The sequence below is a fragment of the Astyanax mexicanus genome, chromosome 15, assembly GCF_023375975.1.
Source record: "Astyanax mexicanus isolate ESR-SI-001 chromosome 15, AstMex3_surface, whole genome shotgun sequence".
Taxonomy (NCBI): Eukaryota; Metazoa; Chordata; class Actinopteri; order Characiformes; family Acestrorhamphidae; genus Astyanax; species Astyanax mexicanus.
In genome coordinates, this window is record NC_064422.1 from 7624473 (window position 1) to 7650716 (window position 26244).

General features: G+C 39.6%; 3 protein-coding genes across 3 annotated transcripts; 1 reads left to right on the forward strand and 2 right to left on the reverse strand.

The window, feature by feature from the left end:
* Positions 1 to 564: 564 nt before the first annotated feature.
* On the reverse strand, positions 565 to 4441 carry emc9 (ER membrane protein complex subunit 9). Its single transcript, XM_007232859.4, has 6 exons — positions 4277 to 4441; positions 3132 to 3331; positions 2369 to 2445; positions 1381 to 1450; positions 1146 to 1240; positions 565 to 979 (listed from the first exon to the last, which is right to left on the reverse strand). The coding sequence occupies exons 2-6, from the start codon at positions 3324 to 3326 to the stop codon at positions 799 to 801; spliced, it is 618 nt and encodes a 205-aa protein (XP_007232921.1). The 5' UTR covers positions 3327 to 3331; positions 4277 to 4441; the 3' UTR covers positions 565 to 798.
* Positions 4442 to 5960: 1519 nt separating this feature from the next.
* prdm9 (PR domain containing 9) lies at positions 5961 to 11563 on the reverse strand. The gene is made up of 6 exons (XM_007232858.4): positions 11402 to 11563; positions 9884 to 9997; positions 9476 to 9747; positions 8893 to 8960; positions 8360 to 8550; positions 5961 to 8220 (listed from the first exon to the last, which is right to left on the reverse strand). The coding sequence occupies exons 1-6, from the start codon at positions 11415 to 11417 to the stop codon at positions 6314 to 6316; spliced, it is 2568 nt and encodes an 855-aa protein (XP_007232920.3). The 5' UTR covers positions 11418 to 11563; the 3' UTR covers positions 5961 to 6313.
* Positions 11564 to 12495: 932 nt separating this feature from the next.
* Positions 12496 to 21302, forward strand: lmf1 (lipase maturation factor 1). The gene is made up of 11 exons (XM_007232857.4): positions 12496 to 12794; positions 13709 to 14018; positions 14217 to 14227; positions 14449 to 14597; positions 15148 to 15213; positions 15496 to 15663; positions 16370 to 16550; positions 16992 to 17145; positions 17775 to 17958; positions 18724 to 18836; positions 20819 to 21302. Exons 1-11 carry the CDS (start codon positions 12551 to 12553, stop codon positions 20991 to 20993), a joined length of 1755 nt encoding a protein of 584 aa, XP_007232919.4. The 5' UTR covers positions 12496 to 12550; the 3' UTR covers positions 20994 to 21302.
* Positions 21303 to 26244: the final 4942 nt, after the last annotated feature.

The window sequence follows — 26244 nt, forward strand, 5'->3', positions numbered from 1 at the left end:
CAATATTGTGATTGACATGCAGTATGATTTACATTAACCCAACATTAAACTATTAACCCTCCCTAAGAAATTCTAAGGAAGTCCTGTACAATTGTTTTACAAAAGAGCAAAGATTTTTTTTTTTACGTAGCATTTGTAAACTGACTAGTTTTCTTTAGAAATTTAAAATTATTTTTATGTGCATAAAAAAAAAAAAATTATCGAGCCATAGAACAACCCCCTTCTATGCAATGCTATACTTTAACATTGTAATGATAAAAGCTCCTTAAATCAAGTCACAGCTAAGAGTTACCTCCCACACTGTCTAGTAGGGGCAGCATTAAAGAAACTTAATGGCATTGTATTGCATGTATTTGACGTGCAGAAGGGCACCCATACAGTAGAAACAGCACATATTAAGACACATAATCAAATTATTCATGATCTACAAGCACATCATCTTAATTTACTGCATAAAGAGATACGCTAGTGTGCATTCAATCACTTATTCCTTACAAAATGTAAAAAAAGTTTGGGGTGGTACAAGTCAGTGTTATATAATGAAAATAAAGAGTAAAAAAAGTGTTGTTTTAGTATGAATTTATTAGACAAGCATGTACCTCATCATTCAGCACACAATCATCTTCTCAACATCCATATTATTATAACTCATATTCAAATACAGTAGTGTTATACATGTGCATATAAGACAAATATCAGATATCCAAAAAAATAGTTCCAAGTGTTTAAATCAGATATTCTCTACATTAAATAAATTACTCAGCATATTCTATCTATGTGATAATGTCTCTACACAATTCACATGCTGCCATTAGCCGGAGAGGCCAGCTCCATAATCTTGGCATTTAGCTTCTGATTGGTCCAGTCTTTCCTTATGTCATCCAAATGGCTGTCGAAATCCACCAGGAGCGTGCGATCCAATGAATTCAGCAGCTGGCTGGCAATCAAACGAGTCTCCTCCCACTGATGAAGCATTATTCTACAGAACGAAAGCAAGATGTAAAATCACTGCATTACTCTGACTATCATTCATCTGAGTTTTTATTAGAGTATACTGTAATATTTCTGTTTATATAATTATTAGCATAATTTAGTTAAAAGTGTTAGTGCTCTATAATGAGTGTGTGTGAGAATGGGGTTCTTACGTGTGTTTGTCTTTAAGGGTCCAGCGAGAGTCTTTATGTTCATACATCACTATTGGGGGAACACGGTAGTCTGGGGACATTTTCCTACCATCAATCTGACACACACACACACACACATCAATTAAATGAATGAAGTTTGCACAAACATGACTTATATCAAACTAATTATACCTTCTTTAAAATAATGACTATCGTATAGTAAATATATAAATATTTTTATTAATAAATGTCTTACCATCAGTAGAACTGCATTACTGTACTGCTCCGCGATCTTATCTGCAATTTTCAGAGCACATGGTGATGGGCTAGAGAGAGAGAGCGAGAGAGAAAGAATTAGAGAATGAGAATGAGTTTTACTGGACAACAAGAACAGGACGAGGCCCTTAGCAGGAGAGCAAATGCTATGAAAGTAATGTTGGACAAGACTAGTAGCCAGCGTGCTAACAGTGCGGCAGCAATGAGGTACAAGACTTATATCCAGGATGCTAATGGCGCTGTAGCAATGTGGAATAAGACTGGCAGCCAGCGTGCTAATAGTGTTGTAGCAATGTTGGACGACATTAGTAGCTGGCCTGCTTACAGTGTGGCAGATCAAAGAAGAACAGAAATTAAAGGGGCACTAAATGCAGAATTTTGCTGAAATAGGCAAAAAACAGAAGGGGTAATGGAGAGAGAGAGCTGATTGGCTGAGCTGCAGCAGCAGCAGTGAATGTCAGCAGTGGGGCGGTATTATTGATTTACTGATCTGCATATTGTGAGTCATCCACACCTATAGCATAGTCCAACCTGAGAGGACGCTTCAGAGGCAGAAATAACCATTGAAGAATGGCTTTTTTTTTAAGGTTAGAAATGTTTAAAAAATAAAAATTCAAGCTGGACTGGTATGTTTCATTACTTAAAAAGAACACATTTAATTTATTAATAGAAAAAAATATTGTTTAGTGGCTCTTTAAAACCTTGTTTAAAAGTTAATTCAGTCCTTTTAAACACATTCTGCCTACTTTTTTGATTACTTTTTTTTTTTTGCACATTTATTAGCTCAATGCTCCATACAAACAATATCACATATCACACAGAAGAGTATATATTTTGAATCCTAAATGATATTTGTTAGAGGCACCAGAAACTGGCTTATCTTTCTAATCTTTATGGTCATTTAAAATTTTTTTGTCTACACATGGTTGGGAACGGGCAATGAGAAAGAAATAAACAGAAAGATGCACCTGCTATCTGATAGAGATGCGTTAGCCTGATAATATCCCACGATCCTCTGCTGTGTCTGTGCACACCATACATCCACCTGAAAAAAAAAAACAACAAAAAAACAACAATAAGAAAAAAACATTATCCAACAGTCAACTGAACGTCAGCTTTAGGAATTTTCAAAAAATTATACTGAACTGAAAATAATAATTATAATAACCTTTATTATTATTATTATTATTATTATTATTATTATTATTACTATTAATAATACTATTATCACTGTATTTTCCATATCAGGTAGTAAGGAGCAGTAAAGTGACTCCGCTTAAGTACAGAGTTACAAAAACATTTTCATGAAATTTCTCCAGCACCAAGGCTGAAGCAATATTAGCATTAGCTGCTAACTGCAGCGCAAGCTTTTTCGCTGTTCAGATTTGAGTATATCAGTCTGTAGTCTGTGTGTTTATCACGTTAAAACAAGCTACGTGGGATGAACTGAGGCATTAACTGCAAAACTTTACGTCAGTGTGGAGATTTAAAATTTTGTCTTAGCTGTTGTTTGATTGGGTGACAAATTGCTATTCTGATAGACAATGCGTCTCAATCTGTGTTAAGTGCAAAAATACATGAGAAAAAAGAAAACGCATGATGTCGATTGTAATGAACACAGTCTAAAAAGGTTAAAGAGGAAATCTTTACATTTTGTAGAAATGTTAAATGTTTTTAGTGTAATGCACCCTTGTTTTTTTATGTAAAACTCATTTGGATATATTGTGGTACCTGAGTAAGCGCTAGCTGTGTCGTGAGAGCCAGCGATAAATGGGAGTGAAGTAGAGGAACACAGTCTGTAACACACACAGGGCCCTCAGATGAACTGGAGGATAACAGCAGCCCGTTCACACTGCAGTGGGGAAACAGGCTGGCGTGCAGGAACATTTTCACATAAGCCAAACATGACAGCTCCACTTCACTCATTTTCACTGCAAAAATAACACAGAGAAAAATGGAAGAGAGCGATAATGCTTTTAAAGAGACATAATTAAATTTTTCATGTAATCGATTAAAAATATATATTGCATTATTCACTAAAGAATTCTATGATTAATTACACATTTTCTTTTTCTTTAGCATTTAATAGTGGGAACTTAAATGTAAACGAAATAAAGTGTTAAATTGATACAAATAAAAAAAAACTTTTTAAAATAGTAGTCAAAATATTCAATCATCTAAAAAAAAATAACTGTATTCATTTCAAGTTACTTGAACTGTTAATTGGATTGCAAATAAATCTATGAATTTATTCATTTTATTATTTATGATTATGGCTTTTAGCAAATAAAAAAACCAAAGATATGTGTCTCATAAATTCTTAATTTTATATAAGATTAATTGGTACTTTTGGGGGTGTGAGCAGTGTGCCGAATCCTGCTGGCAAATGAAATCCTGATTCTAAGATGAGTTTTGTGTTTTCATTGGTTGTAAACCATAATCATCAGCGATAAAATAAATAAACAGATCAATTTGTGTGTAATACACCCATATAATATATGAGTTGCATGTTTTGATCTGATTAACTGAAATAAAGTAACTTTTCAATCATATTCTATTTTTTTTTAGACGCACTATGTATGAATATACTGGATTTTGGAGCATTTCCGGTTACTGACTGGAGCTGAAGTGCTTAAATGGCAAAAATAAAGGAAACAAATGAGGGGGTGTTCTAAAACCTTTGATCGGTAGTTTAACTAAACGTAAAACAATAATAATAAAAAAATACTGTAAATCACAAAAAAACACTGCTTTAAATGAATGTGATCAGATATGGTCAATGTATGAACCCCGGCTATAATCCGAAAGTACTGCATAAATCCTGAGGAAAAAAAAATCCCAGTTCTGATGGATCAAACACGAAATTAATAACTTACCTTCCGCTGCTGTTTATATAAACAATTATAGATGGGGAAAAAGGACGGGAAATAATCAGAGAACGTGGAAAATCGATCAGAAATATCCACTAAACCTAAAGAACACAAAGAAACCTGACTGCGTTCTTCTTCTCCTCCTGTGGATTTACCGCAGACCACAGACCAGAGGAGCTTAGCGCCCCCCACTGCCTGCACACCACAACAGGAGGGGAACCTACTTGTGCATCTCAAACAATTAGTATATAATTGAAAAGTTACTTTATTTCAGTAAATGTGAATCTTATATATTATATAGATGTATTACACACAGATATATCTATTTTAAGCGTTTATTTATTGTTATTGTTGATGATTATGGCTTACAGCCAATGAAAATCCAAATCTGGTGTCTCAGAAAACTGGAATATTATATAAGACCAACTGTTACTTTTGGCAGTGTGGGCAGATATATTAAAAAACCCTGCACTGACTTTGGACTTGATATAACACAGAAGACCAACACCAGCAGATTAAATGTCTCTCCAAACCATCACTGATCATCAGTTAATTTTACATTTCATTTAAAGGAAATTAAGGGAGCAGAGTCTGGAGGAAGAGTGGAGAGACACACAGTCCAAGCTGCTTGAGGTTTAGTGTGAAGTTTCCACCAATCAGTGATGGTTTGAAGAGACATGTCATCTGCTGGTGTTGATCCACTATGTTTTATCAAGTCCAGTGTCAATGCAGTGTTTTCCCGTAAATTCTTACAGCACTTAATGATTCTCTCTGCTGACAACTTTTATGGAGATGCAGATTTCATTTTCCAGCAGGACTTGGCACACTGCCCACACTGCCAAAACTACCAATTGGTCTTGTATAATATTCAAATTTTCTGAGACATCAACGTTTGGGTTTTCATCAACAATAAAAGAAATAAAATGCTTAAACTGCTCAAACTGTGTGTAACATCTATATAACTATCACATTTTGAACTGAATTACTGAAATAAAGTAACTTTTAACGATTTTTTAAAAATGCACTAGTATAGTGACATATCAGAGAACCTATAAAAATGAGAAGGAATGAATGGAGGAATGGAGAGATATTTGTAGGTTGTTCAACAGAGATTATTGTTATTTCTACTCCATCTGCAGTAGCATACTGGAATTCTTTAGTAAATAATCTAAACTGGAAAAACATATCTGGATTTTACCATTGAGATATCTTTTAAAATAAATAAACTATCAAACGAAATAAATACAATTCTACACAGATATTACCCTTTAAACCAAACCAGTCATCAAAATCATAACATCTAAATCCAATCCAGTTGTTGACCTTTTTTTTGGGCAGTGTATACTGTATATATAATAAAATGTGCCAATATTTGCACACAGAGCTCTAAGAATTAGACACTGGAGATGGAAGAGGAAAAATTTGATGGATTCTTAAAATTGTTGTGATAAATATGGTCAGCCTGCAGAAGTGCTCAAATTCGGGTGGCTTTACTTTTGAGAGATGTTGCGCTGTCCCTATTTACCGTCATTGGGTGCTTCTTTTAGGATGAATTTATTTAAGATGTTCTGGATTCTACTGTAAAAGCTCCACTACAGCATATCACAACCTCTCTCCTTCCCCCTCTCCCTCTCTCTCTCTGATCACTCTGTTCCAACACTGATTGCTCATTCAGAATACGACACATACACACATTTAATTTAATTTATTGTGGATGAAATTAAACATTGCATTTGTTTCTGAAAACAACAGGGATGTATTTAGGTTCTACCGATAAATGTCCTTCCATTCTCATTACCTTTTTTCCACCAACATGAACCAAGTGTCTAAAGTCCTAAGAAAGTAACATTAAACAATAATATAGAGCAGATGAAATGGATGCATCTGTGTTATACATGGAACTCTTGACTCCTGCCCATAAGCAGCACCAACAAAGCTCGACATCAGAATTGTGTAACAGTGTCTGCGTAGCAGCTCCAAAAAAAACAGTACAGCTGGCTTTTACAGGCATCGAGTGTATCCTCTGGAACAGTCACAGGTTTGTCAGGAGTGCATTTTCTGGTGATGGCGGGTCAGGTGGTACCTGCGGGCAAAGCTTTTCCCACATTGTGTGCAGGGGAAGAGCTTGGTGCCCTTGTGGAGTTGCTGGTGTGCCCGGAGGCTCTGTGGCCGGCTGAAGCTCTTCCCACAGTCGGGGCACTGACACGGCCGCACCCCTGAATGCTTCTGCTCGTGCCGCCTCAAGTCGCCCGATTGCCTGAAGCTCTCTCCGCACTCAGCGCAGAGGAACGGCTTCTCGCCCGTGTGTGTGCGCATGTGAACGTTTAGCTGACCGGCATGCACAAAGCTCTTTTGGCACTGGGTGCAGGCGTATGGTTTCACCCCTGTGTGGATGCGCTGGTGCTGCTTCAGGCTGTTGTACCAGCCGAAAGCTTTGCCACAGTCAGGACACAGGTACAGCTGGTCCCCCTGCCTAAAGCAGGCGTGGTTCTTAAAACCTCGAATTGTTCGAAAGGTCTTGGAGCACTGCGAGCAACTGTGCTCCTTGGAGGACACAGTGCTCTCGCTGAGACTGATGTATTTGGTGGTCATCTCTGGGTGGTGGCGCCGGATGTGCTTGTGCAGGTAGCGCTCGCCAGTGAAGGAGAAGGGGCAGTGGCTGCAGGCGTGGATGGTGGCGTCAGCCAGCGTCGCAGTTTGCCGCTGGGCGCTGAGGCGCGAGTGGCTCTCCTGGTGACGTTTTAGACCGGACAACTGGGTGAAGGACTTGAGGCACAGCGTGCAGCAGTACGGCTTCTCTTTGGCATGAATGTTGCGCTCATGGCGCCGCAGGTTGCAGAGGCGGTTGAAGTAGAGGTCGCAGAGAGAGCAGCCATGGGGGCCATCGCCCTGCTGAATGCATTCATGGCTTTTCAGAAGATGCAAGTGGCTGAAGGTTCTCAGGCACTCACCACATATGTGGGAAGATGTGGGCAGCTCCTGGACCTCCTGGGCTTTCTGCGACTCTGCTGATCCCTCCAAATCTGCGGTAGCCTGTTCAGATGTGATCGACATGTTTTGATTCTGCTCCTGAGCTTTGTTCCGAACAGGCTTTGGAGTAGTTTTGTTTTTAGGTGGTCGGCCTCGAGGTCGACCAGAAGGTCCCTTTTTCAGAAGACCCTTGCGCTTGTTTGGGCTCAGAGCAGATTTTCTATTCCTGGTTGGTGGTTCGTACGGTGGGTCATTTTTGTCTATGATTTCTTCAACCTGCACTGGCGTTTCTGCGTTAATAGAGCGATTCTCTACTACTTTGAGGTACTGTTCATGGTGGTGCCGTTTGAGATGTTTGTAAAGATTGAGCTTTGCCACGAAAGAGAACGAACACTCAGTACAAGGATAGATTGCCATTGGCACACCCTCTTTCTCTGCAGGTTGAGAGTCTGTTCCCAAGTTCTTTTTACCCTGGTGGGTCTGCTGGTGTCTTTTCAACCCTGTAGCCTGACTAAAACACCTCCCGCAGTGGCTACAGCAATATGGCCTCTCCTTGGAGTGGATTGTGCGCTGGTGTCTTTTTAAATGGTATGACCTCAAAAATGTTCTGCTGCACTCCACACATTTGTTCTGCTCTGTTGCACCACTGTCAGTCTGCTCTGTAGAGTCACTCAAATTACTGTTGTGTTCATGGAACAGTTCAGCTGCAGTGGATTTCTCTGTCTGACCATCGAGGGTTGGAGAATGGCTCTGGAAAGATTCTGCAATTGTCTGTGAATGGGAAGAAGATGGTGGTGCATCAGAGGCAAGCAGACACTGATCCAGGTTCAAGACTGTTGTCTCCAGAACCTGAGTTTCTGAAAAATGTGAGGATTCTTCTGGATGTGAGCGTCTGATATGTCTGTGCAGATAAAAAGCAGCGGGAAAAGAGTACTGGCAGTAAGGACAGAGGAAGACCTGTGCCTCTTCATCAGTTCTTCCTGCCAAAGAGTAAAGCACACATTCATTGGAACTTTTAATTCATTAACTCAACATACAAAACAATTCGATTCACTTTCTTTTTTATGGTAAACATTTACAGAACTTGCAACAATCAAAGCGGCTTAAGGTTCATGTTACCTAGAGGTGTGCACTTCCTGTCCCAGATTTTATCCCAGGTGATCCCGAGGCTTTTGGCGTAATCCTCCGCGTACCACACTTTCAGCTCCTGCCCAGGAGGTATGGGTCGGCAGCAGCGGAACAGAATGCGCCCGTTCTGTTGAAACGCCACTAAATTCTGTTCTTTCTCACTATGCGAGCAGACGACATACCTGTGAACACAACACACTCATCTGTGCTAATGTGCTAAATCTCCAGTGCAAATATCAAACAGTGCACAAATGTAAATAAAATAATAAATATAATAAAAGAATAAAAAAATAAAAATTCTATTATATTTATATTACTGGTGTAAATTCCAAAAAAATGAACTGTATTAACGCGTAAATGTTGGTAGGTCTGTCAGCACTGTGTGAAGCAGCAAGTACGAGACCATTGCGTTGTGACCATTGTGTTGGTGTAGTTAAAGCACCAAGAGGGACATAGCTAAAACAGTGGGGGGGCTGTAATTAAGGTATTGTGTGATCTGTAGTTACGGTGTTATGGTTACTCACCTCATCCAATTTGAATGCGTGTCCCTCTCTACATCAATGTAGTCATACTGATCACCTCCTCGGCAGATCTGAGGATAAAACAGGTGAATAAAGTAAGATTTGGATATGTTTAAGGTATTCATAGTATTTGTACTGACTCGATGCACGAAAACCCACAACATACTTGATATACAAATGTTTGTTTATCTCAAAATAAATACCTCTTAACTTCTGTGCAATAGGCTGTAAGCGGACTGCTCAAATAACTGATCGAGTAACTGATTAGACATTTTATTTAAAAAACAAACAAACAAACAAACAAACAAAAAAAAAAACTGTCTGATCATGGAATTTCTGCTACATAGTTTTTTTTTAGAGCTAATCTGCTGCTGCAAATTTGACACTGCTGATTTACAATTTTATGAGACCGTAGAACACTTTTAATCTGGCATGTAATCAGTATGTTTTAAACAACCTTAAGAACAGTTTAAGCCTTATTACTGTACCACAAATTGCATCTGAGAGCCATTTTATTTATTGGTGTTAAATATTTAAAATCTTCATAATTACATTTTTTTTGTTCCAAATCACTTTTCACACTTACCACCCAAGAGAATGCACTCTCCAGAGCTTTTTCCTTGGTGGTCTGCTCTCCGTCCAAAGGACCGAAATGCATTCCAGCAGGAAGAGCCTGGCCCTGGTTAAAAACCCCTAGCCCTGCTCCAGGAGACGTTGATCTGCCGATGACCAGACCTTGGGGCAGAGTGAGGAGAGCCCTCTGAGGGACTCCTGTGAGTGTGTAGGAATCACTGGTGAACACTGGTGGACCGTGGACCTCACATTGATCCACATACGGTTTATGGCAGCTCTCACAATCTGCAAAAGAGTGAAAGGAACAAAATAAAGGAATGAAAAGAATAAAGAAGCTGGTGATGTATGAATAGTTATAAATGTGATGTATTATAAAAATCATAATACAAATATCAATTATACAACACGAAAGACAACTCACAGAATTGTTCATCGCTAAAAGCAGTTTCCTCCTGGCTCTCAGTCTCCACTTCTATGCTGCAGACAGTGACAGAGCCCTGAATTTCTATATTGTGGTCGTCACCAGGTGGCAATCCTGTGAGGAAGTGAACAGGTCATTTATTACAGTCGCAGCGACAAAGTCTGACTATGGTTCAGTCTGTCAATAATCAGATTGATATTTTCTTATACATGCTTTTTTATACATGTTTTTTATTAGATCATTAACCGATTTATGCAAATAATTTTGAGAACTTGAAGATCGAAACACACAGAGGCAATGTGTTAACAGTAACAAACAATTGATTTATTATTATCTTAACAAATCTGGTCGGACAGGACACTTTACCTCTGGTCACTTCACGTGTCTTTTATCTGGATTGAAACCTGACTGCTGTGTGGGACAATATATGCAATTTTGCTTGTTGCAATTGTTCTTCTTATTCTTATTATTATCATTATTATTATTATAGAAATTATTATTGGTGCTGTGGTTGTCTTGGATAAAGTTAAGGTTGTTGGAGATAGATGAGACATTTTATTTCCGAAATCCTGTGCACATTTAACATTCCTCGATCCACAGTATCACATCTGTACAGGAAATAAGTCATAAACCCAGTCATAAAACAGTTTAGACTGGACTACTTTCCCCTGGTGGAGTGGGGTAATGTAATTATTACCAGTTTCGTCACATCCAAATTTGCCAGTGTTATGTGTGTAATGGACACACAGTTTACACTCAACTTAGTCTGTTTCTTGCTTTTAAATCTTATGTTTAACTGTTTTTTTAGAGACGGAGAACATGGTAGAAATAAATCGCTGACTAATCGAATAATCGAAAAAATCAGATTAGTTGACTATCGAAATAATAATTGGTTGCCGCCCTGGTGTTCCTGTATAGCTTTAATATAGTTTTCAACATTTACAATGTAAAAAATATTTTAAATATTACATTTTTTTACAAATATTATTTAAATATTAAATATTTTTAATATATAATTACATAAAACTGGTTATATATTATCTGAATGTCTGATACGTGGCTCTGCCGAACATTAAATGAGCTACTGATAAGGTTAAATTGTCTTTAGTAGAACTCTCAGTTCCAGGTTAAATACAGCAACCGACCGGCAGAACTGCGCGCGGGAGCGGATTGAAGCTATGCAGCTTTTAAGGTGGCACTGAGGGAAGCTAAGATTAGCTCTCCTCAGGTTAGCAGGCGCTGAACTGTGGAGGACAGCCAAACACCTTTATAAACACGTTACTTTAGAGTCTTAGACACACATACAGGCTTTAAGGATTTAGTGAAAAATAAGGAGTTAAACTGAGTAATCAGTAAAGTGGGGCAGCTGGGTCTGAAGCTAAGCTACACTGATAGCACTGTTAGCAGCAGGCTAAGCTAACAGCATTAGCGCGTTATTACACTGTTTCCGCAGACTTTACTCACAGTTCCACGCTGTAAGAGTCTGACATAGCTGTAATTGCTGAGGCTGGGACTCACCTGGGCTGTTATCCATAGTGGAATTAGCAGGTAAAGATCATTGTTAAACTCTAAGGGTAAAGTTGTTTGCTGTTGCCAGCCGCGCGCTTCACACACGGAAGTTGTTAGAGCTCTTCTTCTGAGGAGAGAAAAGGTGCAGAACGGCTCCCCCTGCTGACGGCCTTCCCCCCACAGACACTGCACAACTGTTCTGTACTGTACTGTACTGTACTGTACTCTCTATTATATTTAAATTATATTAATAATACAGATAAATTAGTTAAACATTTCACTGCATTACATCTAGTGGACGCTTTTATTCAAAACGACTTACAAATAATAATGTACATTTAACAATAGAGGACATAGAAGTTCAAGGCAAAAACAGTTTAGACAGGGCCTAAAAGAGAGCAAGGTGAATAGTGAGATAGAGGAGAAAAGAAGGGGAAGAAGGAGGTTAGAAGTAGTAAGTTTGTTAGAGGTGTTAGTAGAGTACCGTATATTGGAATTTTTGTTTTACAGAAATCTCTTGGAGTAAAGCTTGGTCACTCCCTTATAAGTTTTGTATTTTGATTAATAAAATCAGAGAAGTACATTTAACAATCCTACTAAATATCTACCCATCTAAATATAATATTGATACATTTGTAGATATAGATGAGAAATGTTAATTTTGCTGCAAACATCAAAAAAGCTAGATCTATTATTTTTTTTTATGTTTTTTTCTAGCTAAATATATTTTTTTCTAATAAAGCGAATTACAGTGTAGATATGAAATGTTAAGATGTTATTTTTGGTTTTTACTGTAAGGTCTCTAAAGGTAAAAGGGTAAACCCTTTTTAATGTATTTCTTGTTGAATTATACTGCACAGCAAGGGTCACAATTAACAGTATTTAATAACTAATTATTGATTAACACTACATGCATGTAAATCCATTGTAGGAGTGTAGTAAATTATAATTAAACAAGTTGTAATGCCTAATAACGTGTAATTAATAGTGTCAATTGATAATAATAATAATAATAATAATAATAATAATAATAATAATAATAATAATAATACGCATTCTGTCTCTACTGTTAATTAATGTACCCTTATTATAAAGTGTTGCCAACTTTTTTTTATTATTTATTTATTAATACTATTGGAGGACAAAATCTGGACGCGCATGCGCAAAGCAGGGAGAAACATGGCTGCGTGCAGCGACTCGGAGAGTAGTGAGAGCGTTCTGAGGAGGAGACGCACAGGTAAACAGCGCGAGAGCAGCGCAGGTGAGCACTCTGAGCAGAGCAGCGCGGAGCCGGAGACCCAGTCCGAGAGCAGGGAGGAGCCGGGGGTAGAAGTTCCCCTACAGACCGGGACCTACTGGCTGACCCGGATCCTCTTACTGAGGTCCATCTCCTTCATCTACTGTGAGTTCAGGGTTCCTCTCTCGGTTGTGCTCCTACACACAAACACCTCAGACACCACAGGACTGCTGCTATCAGTTTATCACAGCGGCTAGAGTCAGTGCTGAGGTATATTTGTGCACCTGTTTGTTTTTCTCTAGCTAACACACCTCCTGAACTCTGATGACCCCGCCCCCTCAGGTGTTGAGTCTGGAGGTACACTACACAACTTTTAGCCCGCTTTTAACCCCTGTCACCAGTTGTGTTGAGTCTGTGCTTTTTGGCTCTAGTCTGCAGTCTCTGGTGCAGTCAGAGTGAAAGTCATGTAGTGTATGATGGGCTGAGACTTGATTTTGGGTGGAATCTAGTAGTGTAAACTCTTCACCAACTCTGTCTGAACCAACCCTGTCTTCTGCACAACAAAAGGTACTCTAAAAAAGCGTCTAACCATAAAAATTAAATTGTGCTAGATGCATATTATGCTAATCATACACTAGATGACTTCAAAATGAATCTGAAAAGATTTTTAATAAGACTAAAGTCTGACTGACACCCACCCTCTCATGTCTAAAGACAAGTCACAGACTTTTTAGCCACAGACTTTGATTTTGCAAAGACTGCAGAGTCACTATTTGCATGAGTACCGGCACTTAACGGCAAAAAAAGTCGCCACCTGGGTTTAACTAAACAAATAATGTGGGGTTAATGCTGTAGTTGGTCAGGTGTAGGTTCAGCAACAGTATGTGCTGAAAGAATGAGGTCAGCTGACCTCAATACCCGAATTTACTGAATATAGACCAGGTTATTCCAACAATAGATTTTTCTTCCCTGATGGCATGGGCACATTCCAAGATGACAATGCCAGGATTCATGGGGCTGGACTTGTTAAAGAGTGGTTCAGGGAGCATGAGATCATCATTCTCTTTCTCTCTCTTAAGGTGTGGCGTTTGCTGTGGCATACAATCAGAATAAGCAGCTGATTGGTCAGCGGGGGTTAATGCCCAGCAGGGAGTACCTGCGCAGTGTAAAGCGTTATGTTGGGGGGAAGATTGGAGCTGCAGCGCTGGCGTACACTCCCTCCATCCTCTGGTTCCTAGACTGGGAGGATATGGATACCAACCTGGACGGCATTGCTCTGGCAGGAATGGCACTGTCTGGCTTTGTCTTACTTTCAGGGAGAGCCAACATGATCATTATGGCGGCGCTGTGGATCCTTTACCATTCCATCACCAGCATCGGACAGCTCTGGTGAGTCGCTACCCACCCTTGGCCATGTGGTAATTTCACTGTTGGGGGGGATTAGGGCAGGTACTGTGGTCAGTACAATACACACACACACACACACACACCCACAGAAAGAGTTGGGGTTAGTTAATGAGTTAATGTTGATCAGAATTTTTAACTATATAAGTATTTGTAAACTTTATCTTTCTTTGTTTCTTTCAGGTATTCTTTTGGTGAGTACAATGCTCTTTGTGTAGTGTGTGTTCAAATACAATGTCTTACTCATTTAATAGATTGTTTTAATAAGGAGATGTTCACAGTCTATTATATACACAATGTGTAGATATAACTCTTAGACATAACATAACAGGAGTTATTGATAAACAGGGTTTGTGATTGTTGTTTACTGTGTGTGTGTGTGTGTGTGTGTGTGTGTGTGTGTGCGCGTGTGTAGGCTGGGAGAGTCAGCTGCTGGAGACGGGATTCCTGGGGATTTTTTTGTGTCCATTATGGAGTCTGGATCAGATGCCCCGCCGCTGCCCACCGTCCCTCATCTCCATCTGGACCCTCCGCTGGCTAATAGTGCGCATCATGCTTGGAGCTGTAAGTACACACACACACACACACACATCATTTCATAAAGCTGTTCTGGAGTGTGCGGGTCTGAGTGGGTGTGTCTGAGTGGGGTGTTAGTAAGGGCAGTAAGAAAATGTGGTTGGTATCATGTCACCATATTTTGTTTTGCAATACTGTATCAGTTTTCAAAAAACACACTATCGAGTTTCAATTATTAGTTTACATGTACAAATTGGTTTCAGACAGTGGTTTATTTTCTGTTGTGTTCAAACCCTGACCAAAGATTGCAGTATCAGTATCAGAACATATTGGTAAACATTGAACCGTAACTCTTGTACCGTGATACCAAAATTCTTGCCAATACACATCCCTAGTATTAGTTGATGCATTTATAGCTGTTTAGTAGAACAGTTATTAAATGATTAATCTTGTAGATGTTGGTTTTAAACACGTTATTAAGATGGTTATGTTTTTGTTATACGGTCAGTGTATCGATCAGTTATCTTAGAGAAAGACATGGATAATACTCTTTTATTCTCCCTTTAATGATTATCAGATGATTCTTCTTACTGTTTAGGGACTGATCAAGATCAGAGGAGACCGCTGCTGGAGGGACCTCACCTGCATGGACTACCACTATGAGGTGTGTTTGTGAGAGAGCGAACTACCTGCAGGAGTTAGTATTACATATTTAACACACTCAGGAATTCTACACTCTATTCATTATATTAATCATTTTTGGAGCATGAAACCATGAAAAGTTTAACCTCAGCTGGGATTGACTCATTTGGCTTTAACTACACTACACTATAAATACTTTTCCGGTTGTGCAGGATGGGTTAAACCTCTATCAGCTGATAAGTGAGGTGGTGTTCTGAATGCTGGTGTAAAAGGTGGATGTTTTCTCTCTGTGATGCTCCTGCAGACGCAGCCGGTTCCCAACCCCATCTCCTACTACCTGCACCACTCCCCCTGGTGGTTCCATCGCTTTGAAACTCTCAGTAATCACTTCATCGAGCTCATCGTGCCCTTCTTCACCTTTATGGGTCGACGCATGTGTATGGTTAATGGTGTGCTGCAGATCCTCTTTCAGGTAAATATGTACACATACACATTCAATTTACGGGTATAGCTATACCTACAGTTACAGTTTCATCTTGTGTCAGTCAGGATTTTAGTAGAGGTATAGTAAATGTTTTTTTATCTGAGGCTAAACTAATTTTGCAAGCAAATTACTGCTCCATGGCACAATCAGAAAGGGTTATTGGACACATTGGTCCAATCCTATTTAACTTAGCCCTACCCCTCAGTTTAGAGTGTTCATGTCTAGGGGTAGGATGTCCCGATTCTTGTTAGGCTGGAGGTGGTAGGTTAGGGGAAGTGTTAGGGCTACATGGCCCGTCAAACTAATATTTTAGAGAAGCGCACTCCAAACAGCTGGTTAAGAATCACAAACCTACAAGTTTAGGTGTTTTTTTGTTAAGAATAACAATATTCACAACATTACAAAAGTTTAATGTGTAGCTTCAATGTTTTATGGACATTTTTATCCTAACGAGTATTTCAAATTGCTAGTAGTATGTCTCTGCTAGCTAGCTAGCTAACTTTCCTGTTCCACCTTATAGCATATAAGGTAAAGAAAAATAAAAAATAATAAAATAAAAACTAATTACAGCTCCACATCACAATTATGGAATGGACAATAATGAAAGCATTTCAATTGTATCAGCCACATTAATATAAAGTCATTGATACACAGAATATTTTTTATTTTGTGTGTGTGTACTTGCGTGTTTTAGGTGGTGTTGATAATCAGTGGGAATCTGAGTTTCCTCAACTGGTTAACCATCGTTCCCAGTATAGCCTGTTTTGATGATTCAGCACTGGCATTTCTATTCCGGCCCACCGGAGGACCACGGAAAACGTTACGGAGCATACAGGCTGAGGACACCGCAGAACACAGCCCCCCGCCTACCAAAGGTGTGTGTGTGTTTGTGTGTGGTAGATTGTCCACTAGTGTTTTCCAATGGTCACTAGATATAGTGACTCAGCAACAGATGCAGTTCATGCATTTCCCCAGAATTAATTTTGCAATCTGTTCCCATGTCCTACCTATTTGTTCATGCTCGTCAGTCGACTTATCGTGACTTAATGTCAAAATGCTGGCATTCAGAGAACTTCCTGAAGTTTTTTCCAGGCTTTGTGTATAAACAGTGTTTTTAATAAACTCTCTGTGCACTTTTAAATAAATATCAGAGCTTTTAAAATTCTACCAATGAAGTTTGGAGCTTCTTTGAGCTTGTTAATGGTGTAAGGTCAATGCTATTCCCTCATCACTAGCATTGTAAGCTTTTGGGAGCATCGACTAAAGGTGCTGTATATCAGAATCTCTCTCTCTCTCTCTCTCTCTCTCTCTCTCAGGTATGTATATAAGGCGGGTGGTAAATGTGGCTCTGGGGGTTCTGATTGCGTATCTGAGTGTTCCCGTGGTCATCAACCTCCTGAGCCCTCGCCAGGTGATGAACACTTCGTTCGACCCTCTACGAATCGTCAACACCTACGGAGCTTTCGGCAGGTCTGTCTGTCTGTCTGTTCTTCTCTGTCTCCATGTCTGTACATTCTTCTCAGTCTGTACTTCTGTCTGTTTTTGTTTGTCTTTCTCTGTCTGTCCTCTTCTATCTGTCTATCACTTTAACCTACTATGTTTTTCTGTCTTTTCTGTCCATTTGTTTGTTTCTGTGTCTGTATGTCCTTCTCTATCTTTTTGTCTGTTTCTTTTTCTCTGCTTGTCCTTCTGTCTGTCTCTGTCTGTTTCTGTCCTCCTCTCTTTGCCTCATCTGTCTGTCCTTTTCTCTCTGCACCTGTCCTCTATCTGTCTACCTCTCTTTCCTTCTCCGTTATTCTGTCCTTTTCCATCCTTTGTTTTTGTCTTTCTGTCTCTCTTTCTCTGTCTGTATGTCCTCCACTTTTTCTCTATTGCCTTCCCTCTTTCGTCCAACTCTTTCTCTGTCTTTCTCTCTGTATATATCTTTTTGTGTCTTTACGTCTGTCTGCCTCTCCGTTCTTCTCTGTAATTCAGGGGGGGGGGGAATCCCCAAATATCCACCTATAGCAATTTTGAAAAGACTCCTCCCACCTTGTTTCTTTGTTTCTGAATGCAATCAAATGCAATCTCTCTCTCTTTCTCTCTCTCTCTCTCTGCAGTATCACTAAGGAGCGGACGGAGGTGATTCTGCAGGGGACTCTGAGTGAGGATCACAAGGCGGAGGGGGTGGTGTGGGAGGAGTTTGATTTTGTGTGTAAACCCGGAGCTGTGGACCGCCGGCCCTGCCTGATCTCCCCCTACCACTACAGACTGGACTGGCTCATGTGGTTCGCTGCATTTCAGGTGGGGAGAAGGGGTTCTCTAACAAAGCTATGGAAAAAAAAAAAGGTATACAGACTATAAAAATTCAAATGAAAGAACATTACATTTGTTTTTTTTAGCATACTGCCCAAACTTATTACGACAGTTTTCAGGGCTTTAATGTTGGTCATTCTTCCTCACACAAACATGTAGAATTTACCTTCTAAAGGCCTAAAATATTCAAAATAAAATCAATCCAAAAATGTATCTCAAGAGTAATAACCAGGAGTTTGTACTGTTTTTCTGCAGTAACAGCCTCTACTCCTCTTAGAAAACCCACTCGCACACATTACTGTGCGAGAGATTTAATTGCATTCAGTGAGGTCAGGTACTGATCTGGGATAATTAGCTCTGCCACTCCAACGCATCATAAAGGTATTAAATGGAGCTCAATCATCACTCCAGAGAACCTTTAAGCTCTACTGCTCCACAGCTCACTACTGGGGGCGTTATACCCCTCTAGATGCTACAGAGCATCCAGTTTAATTAGTCAGAGCTTTTCTATGGAGATTATACAACTTTATCAGGGCAAATTATCTCTATTATTATGAAAGCTTTACTTTAGACATATTGTTTACAAAAACTTGACAACTTTGACACGGTTTGCAGTTTTAATGTTATTTTCCTTTTACGTTTGTACTTATCTCTCTCTCTCTCTTTATCTCTCTCTTTTTCTTTCTTTCTCTTTCTCTCTTTCTCTCTTTCTCTCTCTCTCTCTCTCTCTCTCTCTCTCTCTCTCTCTCATAGACATATGAGCAGAATGAATGGGTCATCCAGATAGCAGGCAGACTTTTGGCCAATGACTCCACAGTTCTATCTCTATTAGGACACAACCCATTTGAGGGCAGAGAAAAACCACGGTAAGAACTGGACCGTGGGTCTGGGACGAACAAACATTTGGGGATGTAGAATAATTTCTGATCTGGGTGATGTATGGGTTTAGAGTCAGAGGCTGATTTTTTTTTAAGAGCAGATGTTTCTTCATAAAGGTGAGATCCTTCATCTGCATGAACTTGGAGGTTCTAAAGCACTTACCTAAAACACATAATTTAATTGAGGAAATCTGAGCATTAGTGTTTTTAAATTAAAAGAGCAGACAGTAAAATAAAAAAGAGCAAAAATTTGAATGCAGACGAGGTTTCAGTGTATTTAATGGTAATTTTAGAGGTTGTTGTCTCAGACCATGGTCTGAGTTTGAGTCCCAGGACATATTTCTCTGGGTGGGTAGATGGCGCTCTTTCTCTGCATAACTTTCATTGTGGTGCTGGCTGGCAGAGGCATTTGTTGGCTGATGTATTAGAGAGCAAGGAATCCAGTGCTTTTCACTGAGAATGTTTGGTGCCGAGTGATGCTGCATGGTGGTTATTGTCAGAAATGTTAACTGCAAATGATGTGTTTATATCTGCATGTTACTTTATTCACATTTTATTAGTTTATGCAGAGAGTCTCTAAACATCTATTATCACCAGGAAATAATAGAATTACCAGACAAAGAACTTTAACATTGTTCCTTCCAGAGATGGGTTTAAGTTTCATGGTCTCAGGTCTGCAACATTCAGGTCAGCCTTGAAAATTAGCGAGACGGTAAACCAGATGAGAATTGTGCTTTTACATCTACCGTACTATAAGGTGTACCATATTATAAGGCACACTATTAAGAAACGTCTATTTTCTGGTCCATTTTCATACACAATGCGCACCGAATTATAACATAATTCCAAAACAAATACTCTACACAGATTTCTCTTGTGAATAAAGTGCTTCAGTTTATTTACAGTAAGCTTAGATTTCAAATATTTTACACTGTTAGCAGCATGGTTAGCAGCGCTTAGCACTATTAAATGCTGCCTAACAGCGCTACACTGAGGAACCCTGAGTTTTCCGGTAAGCCAGGGCACTATCAGCTACCGGTTAATCCCGTGTAGCTGGTTTTAACAAGCTATAGTCCGATATACTTACCTCTGAAAGTCGTAAAAGCCATTGCTGCGATTAGCGGCTAATGCTAATACTACTCCAGCCTCAGTGCTGGAGAAACTTTACTGAAACTCCTGTATAAAGCTGTACTTCAACAGAGTGGCTTTACTGCTCCTTAATACCTGACTGGCAGAACTCATACATAAGGCACATTGGATTACAAGGCGCACTGATGATTTTTGGCAAATTAAAGGATTTTAAGTGCACCTTATAGTGCGAAAAATACCGTACTCTGTTTGGTCCAGTCTGTGTCACACAATGGTACTATCACAAGAGAGTACGCTGGTGTTTTCTGTATCTACTGTAACTGTAGATTAAGCCTTTTTTTAAAGCAAAAAAAGGAATCTGATGGGAATCTTGAATCTTGATGTGTATTTAAAGTGAGTTGAAATCTGCACCTTGAAAGGCAACTTGCTGAATTACACGTCACAGCAACATCTGGCGCATGGTCTTCTACATAGAACTCAAAGTCTAGTATAAGGAGACACAGGAAACATAGATGATGACAATGCAGACAATATAGCAAAATTCTATATGCTGAAAATAAATGATTTTGTTTGGCTGTTTGTTTTACAAACATATATGAAAATATTTTTGTATTACAAATCAGTTATGGTTTGTATCTAAACAATATATAAATATAATTATTTTACAGCTAATTTCATTGGCCACTGGTGTTTTGGGGCTTAAAGGGTCTTTCTGTGACATGGCTGTTTGGGCAATGCAATAATAATGAGTAAATCTTACTATTTTCCCCCCATTGGCTCCTGGCAGCATTAATTTGCCTACTGGGTGTGTCTACTGACCATAGTCCATTAAACCATAGCATCGTTCCACCTCTAAAGTGTTTTCTGCTTTGTGGTTTCAGGTGGATACGAGGAGAACACTACAGGTATAAGTTTACGAGACCCGGTAGCTCCAGTGCTGCACAGGGGAAGTGGTGGGCCAGAAAACGTATTGGACCTTATTTCCCTCCACTCAACCTGGAAGGCCTCAGGAGCTACTTTAAGTCCAGAAACTGGCCTCAGCCTGACCGACAGTGACCACACTATCAGAAAACGTGCCTCAGACTGGGACTGGAGTTTACTGAGAGAAACACGGCCTAAGAGCCTTTTAGGCAGAACTTCAGCTTACTCTGTCGATGTGTGAATGCAAAACTCTGAAGGTGATGTTTTACCTAAAGAGAAAACACTGTGCCAAACATATCAGGACTTTAAGGGACCATGTATGTTTGATCCACATCAGTCCATGCTGTGTAAACTGTTACCTTGATCCGGCAACCGGAAATAGCCTTTTTAAATAAGTCCAACCGGGAAACCAATGACCAATGTAAATAAAACATGAAAACCATGCTTCCATTACCTTCTGTTCTATATTAATGAGGTCGAAACTGTCTGCCGTGTTGTCAAATTTATTTATTTTTTAACGCAAGTTAAATACAGCACCATTTTGTCGTAATCTGCCCCACCCTCGCCCAATGCACCAGATTTGTTTTTTCTCGCTGAATGACTGAAACACTTTCTCTGTCTCTCTCACTCCATCTCTCTATTTTTTTTCGTTCCCTCTCTGTCTCTCTCTCTGTCTCTCCACCAGATAGTGAGCTTTGGTGCAGGAGATAGGACTCTCAGACTCACCCTCTCACATTTTGTTGTAATTAATCAGATCAAAGTTTTTAATCGATTGACCTCACTAGTATTAACACATAATGTGCCTAAAATAATAGCTCAAAAGAAAATCTCATCATTCATGTCTTTATTGAGCACAACCTTAAATACCTCATAGTGCAAAAGCCGTACGAAAAAGAGCTTTCAGTGGATCAAATATCAAAAACTTTACATAAATCTAAAAAAAGGGTTACAAAGTGATTTTAAAGCCTTTACCAGTCCAAAGAAAGACAAACAATTTGGAACTGTGCTTACTCTGCCAGGAATCTGAAGGGAGTGCTTACTCTGTATAGTGTTTACAGGTGAACAGAAGGGGCAGCATTGTGTCACAAACCCATCTGTGTGATTGTTGCACAGCCTTCAGCCTCTCTTCATTCTGTCTGATTAACCACACTGTTTGTTACTGTACCTTTAGCACTGATAATTGTCAATTCATTTTTGAGATCTGTACAATGAATGGGTGGAGCTAAACAGCAGTAGGCTGAATGGGTGGGGTCAAACTGCTGTGTGCTAAATGGATGGAGCTAATCTGCTGTAGGTTTTAATAGAAGGGGCTAAACTGCTGTAGGATGAATGGGTGGGGCTAAACTGCTGTATGTGGCTGAACGGGTGAAGCTAAACTGCTGTGTTTAAAGGTTGATACAAGAGAAACACACACAAGACTTACGCGAGCCGTAAATCATTGAGCCGTAATGACCTGCTCAGTTCCCAGGTTCAACACACTCTCTTTCTGTCTCTCTCTCTTTCTCTCTGTTTTTTAACCAGAACCTGTGTGTTCTGAGTATACTTGGTGTGTGTGTGTGAGTTTGTTAAATGCATGCATGGTTTAAAGGTAGGGGCCAAATTTCATTCACAAGTATGGTGTATATGGTTGTCTTGTCTAAAACAGAGTAACACAGAGGAACAGTGCCCCTACCATAAAACTAATCAGAGGTTTGCATCATGTTCCCACCACTAAAACGTGATGCATTCGAGTGCAGTTACTGCATTCACACCTGTTTTAACCGGGATTTAAATAAATGCAGTTCTGTGCTTCAGTTTTCCTGGACACATCTGACCCTCTACTACTTTACAACAACCACACAACAGATTAATCATTAATGATTCATTTCCAAGGCTAAACTCTAAATAATCCAGTGTGGGAAAGTGTTATCATATGGATTGTTTTTTTAACTGTTATTTTATCCCTTAAGAGCCCAGACCAGAGAATATCTAAAATCTGTTCAATTAATTAAGCAGGATATTCTTGATTTTTGATTGTTTACTGTAATAAAGATGACAGATGCCTGATAATCTGATATAAGTTAAAATCCCAGTGTAACATAAATGACATGACATCAATGTGTTATAGAAATTGTCAGAACTAGTTCTATGGAACAAAAATGTTTCATTAAATCATTTGAACTGTTAAATTAGTATAAAAACCTGTAGAAGCAAAATAATCCATGTGTAAAATGAGCTAGTTTTATCTCCAGCAGTAACCCAACACATTTACATTCTGTAAATAAGATCGCATGATCACACAATCACACACAGTCCCGTTCACTCACTGTCCTGTGATGCTGTCATATAAATCACCATTGGCTCTTTTAGACTGATAAAGTCAGAACATTATCAAATTAGTATCATTTTTAGAACCCTAGTTCTAAATTTTAAAATAATTTCTAGTCAAATGCTAGCTGTCTACTGAGGGTGGTTATGCTTTCTGTAATGTGTTGGTCATAGAAGTACACACATGACACTTGAGGGTCGATGAATATTTAAATGCTCTCCGTCTGGCAACCACTATCAGGCCTTGCATGAACTCACTTTAGACAATCCATGTTGCCTTAAAAGAGCATGCTGGCCAGAGTCCAGCCTCACTTACAAGATACTAGTATATCTAAAAAAAAAAAACTAATTGAAAAGGTACTTTAAAAAATGTATTTCAGTAATTTAGATCAATATGTGAAACTCGTATATTATATAGACGTATTACACACAGAGTGATCTATTGTAAGTGTTTATTTATTTTATTGTTGATGATTATCTCCTACAGCCAATGACGAAAATCAAACGAAAAAAAATCGATGTCTCAGAAAATCATAGAAAGACTAATTTGTACTTCAGGCAGCGTGGGCAGTGTGCCAATTCCTGCTAGAAAAATGAAATCTGCATCTCTATAAAAGCAGAGGGAAGCATGTGAGCATGTGCTGTAAGATTTTCTGGGAAAACACTGCACTGACTGTGGACTTGATATAACACAGTGGATCAACAGCAGCAGATGGCATGTCTCTCCAAACCATCACTGATCATCAATAAATTTAGCATTTCATTAGTAAATCAAGGGATCAGAGTCTGGAGGAAGAGTGGAGAGACACACAGTCCAAACTGCTTGAGGTCTAGTGTGAAGTTTCCACCAATCATTGATGGTTTGGAGAGACATGTCATCTGCTGGTGTTGATCTACTGTGTTTTATTATCAAGTCTAAAGTCAGTGCAGTTTTGTTTTCCCACAAAAATCTTACAGCACTTCATGCTTCCCTCTGCTACTGACAACTTTTATAGAGATGAGGATTTCATTTTCCAGCAGGACTTGGCACACTGCCCACACTGGCGAAAGAAGCAATAATCAGTCTTATGTAATATTAACATTTTCTGAGACACTGATTTTTGGGTTTTCATTGGCTGTAAGCCATAATTATCAACAATAAATCAAATAAACACTTAAAATAGATCACTGTGTGTAATACATCTATATAATCAGTGTGGGGTATGTGGAGGAGCTAATCTGAGATGTTCTCTAAAGCAGAAGGTGGGAACTCGTACTGTATCACTGTCCTGATTCTCCAGTAAAGGGTTAAGGTGGGCAGTGAACAGGGCGAGTCCCCTTTAACACACAGCTCGCTCTCAGAGTGTTTGTGCTGCTGAAGCTTGTTGTTTTGGTGAGGTCAGGCGTGGAACCCATGGCTCTGTGCTGATGTCATGAATGTGTAAACGCAGCACCTCTCGACCCCCAGCAGTGTAACCATGACAGAAGCAACCTCAGCCATCTTCTGCAGCAGCCTTTATTCTGTAGCAGGAGAGCAGGAGAGGAGGTGGGTGGAGCACCGCCCCCTCCTCCGGTCACTCCTCTGTTTATCAGAGAGCCGATCAATACGGGCTCACGTGTACCCACATGAGGAGGAGCTGGGGGGTAAGGTCTGACCTCAATCTGGAGTGTTTCACTCCTCTAATTGTCTCTCACTTCTCTCGCCCACACACTGAGTCCCTTTTCCTGCCTCCCGACACAAGCAACAGTGAACATCCAGCTCCAGGAGAAACAACACCATCACCTCAACACCTTAACCAAACCCACACTATTGCCTTAACACCACATCTCAATTAAACACCACAATCACACCAATACTATAACTTTAACACTCCTACATCCCCTTAACACCACACCTCACCAGAACAGCACAACCACATCACCTCATAACCACACCCACACTATCACCAACAACACCACACCTCACTTAAACACCACAATCACACCAATACTATCACTTTAACACCACAACTCACATATACAGCAACCACATCACCTCATAACCACACCCACACCATCACCAACACCACACCTCACATAAACACCACAATCCTAATACTATAACTTTAACAATATACCTACATCACCTTAACAACACACCTCACAGAAACAGCACAACCACACCTACATCAACCCCACACTTTTACAATCACCACACCTCAATTAAACACCACAATCACACCAATACTATCATTTTAACACCATACCTACATCATCTTAACAACACACCTCACAGATACAGCACAACCACATCATCTCATAACCACACCCACACCATCACCAACACCACGCCTCACCAAAATAGCACAACCACACCATCATCTAAAAACCATAACCATATGCACCATCAACATCACAGCCCCACTATCAACATCAACACCACACCTCAAACACCACAATCACACCAATATTGTCACTTTAACACTATACCTAAATCACTGTAACAACGCACATCACCGAAACATCACAACTGCACCATCAAAACCATAACCACACCCACATCCACTCCAACACTATCAACATCACATACCAACAGTATAGTGACAAAATCACTATCACCTCAAAACCATTTATACACTTTCACCTTAACACCATATCCTCACTCAGACCACCACCTCAACACTACATACACACCAATACTAACAATTTGACACCACATACACACCAGAGGCTTAACAACACACCTCACCAAAACACCAAAACCACACTCACACATTACACTTAAACACTACATCTACACTTTTACTTTAAACCCACAACTGCTCCAATACTACTACTTCAATGCAATATCCACACAAACACTTTACAACCACACCTCACTCAGACACCACAGACACACCATCACCTCAAATCTACACCCTGTCAACTCAACACCACGCCATCACCTCGAAACAAAACCTACCCCAATACTATCACTATCACATTTTACTTATTTCACCTCAACACTACTTACCCCCCATCACCTCAAAATCACACCTACACCATTACTATCACTTTAACACTACGCCCACACCCTCACTTAAGAACTACACTGACCCCATCACCTCAGTACCACACCAAC